This window comes from Musca domestica, unplaced genomic scaffold, assembly GCF_030504385.1.
Source record: "Musca domestica strain aabys unplaced genomic scaffold, Musca_domestica.polishedcontigs.V.1.1 15, whole genome shotgun sequence".
Taxonomy (NCBI): domain Eukaryota; kingdom Metazoa; phylum Arthropoda; class Insecta; order Diptera; family Muscidae; genus Musca; species Musca domestica.
Window position 1 is genome coordinate 10,592,633 of NW_026712207.1, and position 6,495 is coordinate 10,599,127.

The 6,495-nt window shown below is 29.6% G+C and overlaps 1 protein-coding gene across 1 annotated transcript in view; it reads right to left on the reverse strand.

The window, feature by feature from the left end:
• Nucleotides 1-5,912, reverse strand: part of LOC101890267 (cubilin homolog) — a 28,075-nt gene extending 22,163 nt beyond the window's left edge. Inside the window, exons 1-3 of the mRNA XM_059119829.1 lie at nt 5,264-5,912; nt 2,182-2,285; nt 1,603-1,999 (exon numbers count right to left, since the gene is read on the reverse strand). Of these exons, the coding sequence (XP_058975812.1) occupies nt 1,603-1,999; nt 2,182-2,285; nt 5,264-5,815 (1,053 nt within the window). The 5' untranslated portion in view covers nt 5,816-5,912. The remainder of the gene's footprint in view (nt 1-1,602; nt 2,000-2,181; nt 2,286-5,263) is intronic.
• Nucleotides 5,913-6,495: the final 583 nt, after the last annotated feature.

The window sequence follows — 6,495 nt, forward strand, 5'->3', positions numbered from 1 at the left end:
AAGTCCTTGAAAAATATATTTTTAAAAATCCACAATTCTTTGTCGTGAAGTCCTTGAAAAAATATGTATAAAAATAAACGATTTTTTTGTTCAGAAATACATGAAAAATATTTTTAAAACTCCACAATTTTTTCTCGGGAAATCCTTAAAAATATTTTTAAAACTCCACGATTTTTTCTCAGGAAGTCCTTAAAAAATATTTTTAAAACTCCACGATTTTTTCTCGGGAAATCCCTAAAAATATTTTTAAAACTCTACGATTTTTTCTCAGGAAGTCCTTAAAAAATATTTTTAAAACTCCACGATTTTTTCTCAGGAAGTCCTTGAAAATAATTTTTAAATATCTACCATTGTTTTGTCAATATTTCCTTGAAAAATATTTCTATAAATCCCCATTTTTTAAGAAGTCCTTAAAAAAATCATATTTTTAAAATTTCACGATTTTTGGAAGTCCTTGAAAAAATTAATTTTTTAAAATTTCACGATTTTTGGCAGGAAGTCCTTGAAAAAATGACATTTTTAAAATTTCACGATTTTTGGCAGGAAGTCTTTGAAAAAATTAAATTTTTAAAAATCCACGACTTTTGCCACGATGTCCTTAATAAATATTTTTAAAATTTCAAGATTTTTGGCAGGAAGTTCTTAAAAAAATTAAATTTTTAAAAATCCACGATTTTTGCCACGATGTCCTTAAGAAATTTTTTAAAATTTCACGAATTTTGGAAGGAAGTCCTTGAAAAAATTAAATTTTAAAAAATCCTCGATTTTTCCAGCATGTCTTTTAAAAAGTATTTTTAAAGATCCACGATTTTCGTATTTTTAAAAATCCACGATTTTTTGTCAGAAAGTCCTTGAAAAATATTTTTAAAAAATTCACGACTATTTTTTGTCAGGAAGTCCGTGAAAATAATTTTTAAAGATTCACGATTGTTTTTGTTGATGTCCTTGAAAATCCACGATTTTTCCCAGGAGTTCTTGACTTTTTAAAAATGTATGGTGGCTAGGGGATCCCTCACAAATGTTCTTAAAACTGTAAGATTTCGGCCAGAAAGTCCTTGAAAATTGTTTTTATAAAGTTCACGATTGTTCATTTGGAGGTCCTAAGATTTTTTTAAATAACTATCATTTTTTGAGTTTTTATCTTAGAAAATTAGTAAAAAAGCTAACAAGTTCAGAACAAGTTACAGAAAAATGTTTTGAAAAATACATGGTCTATTTGCCGAAAAAAAATTAAAAAAATATGTGAAAAAATACGATTTCTTGGGAGGAAGTTTTAGAAAAATATATATTTTTATTCCCTTTTTCTATGCTACGCAGTCTTAGAAAAATCTGCGATCTTTGCACAGGAAATCCTGAAGAAAAACTTGGAATTTTTACGATTTTGATCGGAATGGTTATGGATTTTTTCCGCTTTCTAGCTAAAATCTGATTTTCATATTCGACTGCCATATATGGTGTATTCGTCTCGCTCTACATAAGATATTGATGTTGAATTTCATGGAAATTTTTAGAGGGTGTTGACTGTTTCTGATAAATGTTAAGACTTACTTTTATTTTTCTCTAATAAATCCTCCTCCCACAATTCCCAACACTCCAACTCACCTCAGTATTAATACATCGTACTTTGGGTTGCAGACTACAACCACCATTGTTGGTGACACACTCATCGATGTCATAGCATGTTGCTCCATTCCCCGTATAGCCCGGCGGGCATGGTCCACATTTAAAACTTCCGGGTAAATTGATACATTCACTATGGCAGGGATTTCGTGATTCTTCACATTCGTTGACATCCACATCACACACTGGCGAAATACTGGAGTTGGTCGCCACCAAAGGATCTTTTGTCCAACCCTGATCACAGAGACAGGTATAGCCTTTTTCATTATTTGCCGGTACACAAACACCATGGCCACACAGTTCCTGGGATTGCTCTTGATGACAAATGGAGTTTCTTAGGCGGCAGTGGGTGCCAGAGAATCCCTTGGCACAGGTGCATCTATAATGTGATAATTGGATAAATAAAAGTGATTTTATGGGATTTTTAAAATTATGGAGAGGATTTAAAGAGTTGATTTATGTATGTCTTATTATTTGGCATCATTCTTACATACAGCTGTAGGCCGTCACAAGCTCTACTGTTGTGTTTCCTCTACTTATAGATTTATTCAAAAAACTTACTTGTAGCTACCCGGCGTATTCTGACACACAGCATTGTTTTGACATCCCAAATCTGTGCCAGCCAAGAGATAACACTCGTCAACATCTTGTTCACATGTCTTCCCCTAAAATAATGTCAAAAAATTTTGTAGATTAGAAAATGGATAGTTAACGCCCCTTAAAATTAATCACTAATTGTTACTTCACGCATGGCACAATAAATTTCGAAATATTTCATAATTTGTCAACAAAAAAATGCTTATTTTATTAAATCAATATATTTTAAATAGCCAATTAAGAATGATCATAATGCATCTGCATGGCTGGATAAGCATTTAAAATAACCTAAAATGTTAGGAAAAAATGTGCAATACAAAAAATAATAATTACAGGAAAAATTAAGCAGATTATGCAAGTAGAGCTAAAAATAGAAGACGCGTATATAGGCACTTTGAAAGCTCCCATTGCAAAGTATCTTAAACAAAGGGGCCAGCACCCCTCCCCTAAACAACATTTTTTTTAAATAGTATTTTTGTCGAAAAATTTAATCGAGTCTTCAAAGTGGTATTTTTTGCCTTATTCACAATATGGTTAAAAGCTCCCTATAAACGGTGTCGTAGCAAGTCAAATTATTCTACAAAATTATTTGTCATACAATTCTACTACAGGTCATGGGAAACATCAAAACCCTAAATCTTACCTAAACGCCAGGAGTTCGTAAAAATTAAAACCACACTTCGAAGTTAAGGAAGTTATTTGAGTTTATTCTAAAATCTCCTTCAAAGCATAGTTTTAGAGGAATGACATCAAAGACAAAAATATTGCTCGTCAAATTTCACTTGAAGTCACCAAAAAAAAAAAGAAATCTTTATTTCCACTGGATATCAAAAATTTAAAATTAGTCCTTGGAAATATATTAAATCCACCATTAATCCTTGAAAAACGGTTTTTAAACCATAATTAGTCTTTGGATAATATATACTTTGAATATATTCAGGATTAGTCCTTACTGAAATAATTCAGGATTACTTTTTTCCAAGATTACTTCTTTGAAGAATTAGTTATTGTAAATCCACACCTAGTCCTTAAAAATATTTTTGTTTTAATTCCACAATTTTGTCCATGAAAAAAACATTATTTTGAATGCTTATAACAATCACGAATAGTCCTAGAAAAAAATCGACAATAGAAAAGTTCTTGATAACATTCCTTGAATCATAGAATAATTCAAAATTAGCTTTTAAAAAAGTTTTTTTTTAAGAAATTCACAATTATTTCGTTGAAAAATTAGTTATTTAAAATCGTCGCCAAGTCCTTGTAAAAATATTTTTGCATCAATTCCACGATTTGTCCTAGAAATAAATATTATTATAAAAGACACGAATAGTCTTTAGAAAATCTTAATGAAAATTCACAATAGTTTTTAAGTCCTTGTTTTTTTTTTTGTTAATCTACGATTATTTCCTAAAACATTTTTTTTGGTTCTAGAAAAATATTTTTCAAAAAATCTGCAATTTGTCCTTGAAAACTATAAATATTATTTGAAATGTTCACGACTGTTCTTTGAAGAGATTTAAAAAATCCATGAGTGAAAAAAATATCTGAAAATTCAAGATAGACCTTAAAAACGTATTTTCAAAAAATACATGAAAAAAAAAAAACGAAAATATCTATTTCAAATTCACTATTAAAAATCCGCCATTAAAATCGCCCTTAATATAATATTTTTAAACAACACAAATTAGTCCTAAGAATATTTTTAAGAATCCAAGATAAAAAGAATCCACGTTTATTTAAAAAAATGTTTATGTAATTGTACGATTTGTCCTTAAAAACATTATTATTTTAAACGCTATAAACAACCGTTTTACGGTTAGTCCTTGAATAGATATTTTTAAAAAGTTCGCTCTTAATGAGAAAGTTCTAAAAACTAACGAAGGCCTTTAATTCCTTGTTTAAATCCACTGTTAATCCTTGGAAAACATTTGTTTTATGGTTAGTACTAATTTTTTTTGTTATTCAAAATTAGTCCTTGAATGAAAATGTTCCTTAAATCCTCGATTTATGGTTAATTTTTTTTAATCCATGATTATTCCTTAAAATATTTTTTAAATCTGTGTTCCCTTAAATTTGTTTTTTTTAATTTTCACAACTAGTTTTTGAAGAAACTTAAAAATCCACGAGCGTTGAAACAATTCTCTAGAATTATTACCTTTTAAAATATATTCAAAATATCCAAGATAAAACCGATTTATTTTTTGTTAATCTACGATTTTCCTTAAAAACAATTTTTTTGGTCCTAGAAAAATATTTTTAAAAAATCCGAATAAATCTTCGTGTATATAAACAATTCTTTTATAAAAACAACAATTAGTCCTTGAAAAAATATTTTTTGAAAACTTCACGACGTGGAGAAACTTAAAAATCCACGAGGGATGAAAAAAATCTCTAAAAATTCAAGATAGACCATACAATTTTTTTTCATAAAATCCACTTAACATATTCTTTGATTAATCTTCGATTAGCCCTTAAAATACTTTTTTTTCAAACCTTGAAAAATATTAAAAAAAATCGACAGCCCTTCAACTAGTTACGATATTTTTTTTTTAATAATCTCAAACATTTTTGATAAAATGTTTATAAAATCTTCTTAAGAATCCACGTATCACCAAAAAAAAAATTTTTTTTCAAAAAATTTACGATTTTCTCTTTAAAAAAATAAATAAAGCCTCCTCCAAAAAAAAAAAAAAAAAAAAAACATATTTTTAAAAATCCGCGTTTCGAATCCTTAGAAAATTATCTAAAAAACGAAAATTATAATTTCAAAAAATCTTAAAATGTCCTGGAATAAATGTGTTATTTTGCAATAAGAAACTGTTAGCCGATGAAAATCAATTTATAGCATTATAGTCATTTTAAATATATTAAAAAATATCATAGTTAGCAGTTTAATAAATTATCTCTAACATCCAACAATTAGGCACCTAAAAGTGATAATAAACATTCTTTAAAAATTCCACAGTTATATATATTTTTGGAAATCCTGATTGTAGTCTCTTTGATCATCAAAAAATAACTTTTAAAATTTATTCACAATATTTACCGTCCATCCTTCGGCACATTCACAATGGTAACCCTTGTACAAATCATAACAAGTTCCACCATTTTTACACGGCTCCGTCGTTTCGGCACATTCATCCTTGTCAACGTTTTCCTCCAAATTGGCAAGGCGTCCATTTAAACGACGCAAACGTCCCAATTCGCGTCGCAGCTGCCGAGGTCCCACCGTATTTCGGGTGCGATTTTGTAACATTGAAAATCGCCGTGTAAGTCGCTGAATATCATTACGAATCGAATGAATCTCCTCGCCGGCATTTTCAATGGTTGGAATTTCGATTGGTTTCACATCGCCATCTAGAGTTGCGGGAGTAAAACGCTCTCGTATTGTATCCATGAGATCGATGTTGTTGAGTAGGAGTTTTGCATCATGCGTTAAGCGAAGACTTAGATTGCGATCGGTGGCTGCTTGGAGTATTAAATTGCCGTGTTGGGAGATAATTTTCGGTTGATTGTCATAGTCCGATGCGGCGGCAGCAGAGATGAGATTAACTTTCCACAACAACAGCAAGGCACAGTAGTGAGTTAAAAACTTCATTTTGTAAGTCCTTAGTTAGGGATTATAAGTAAAGGACCTGTTTCCTTAAAATTTTAAATGACTAGCATTTTGTTTTGGTTTAAAATTTAAACACTTTTCAGCAAATACTCCAATAATGTAATAATTTATTATGTTTGATTTAAACTGAAATGCGGCTTAGTCCTTTACGCTTTCCTAATTTGAATTTTCAATACATTTCTCACACTTTTTGGATATTTTATTTGGATATTTTTTTTTAATCCTTTGGGCTATAAAAATCACAGTTGACACTTTGAAAGGATTTGAGTATTTTTTTATTAAAATTATTTTCTTTATCGTGTTATCCTTTGTAATCCTTAAAATATCCTTCGTAAAAATTCCAAATTTCTTTCGATTGTCTTCCGAACCGTTTGTTTCGAGCATCTAACGCGAACTATTTTCAATTCATTAGAAATGACTTGTATTTATAAAAAAGTGGGCGTCTATTCTGCTGCTGCTGATAGAAATCTAATTGTTTTCGCCCTTGCTTCTGACTAAGTAAGCAGAATCATCTGGGATTTGATTATTTGATTTACTCTAGGGATTCGGATTTTTTTGTGGTAATTTTTTTGGTATTGTATTTGTGTAAAGTACATGTGTGCAACGGAAAGTACATTGGTGGGTGTGTTCATGTCATGCAAATGACCTAATATTTGAAAAAC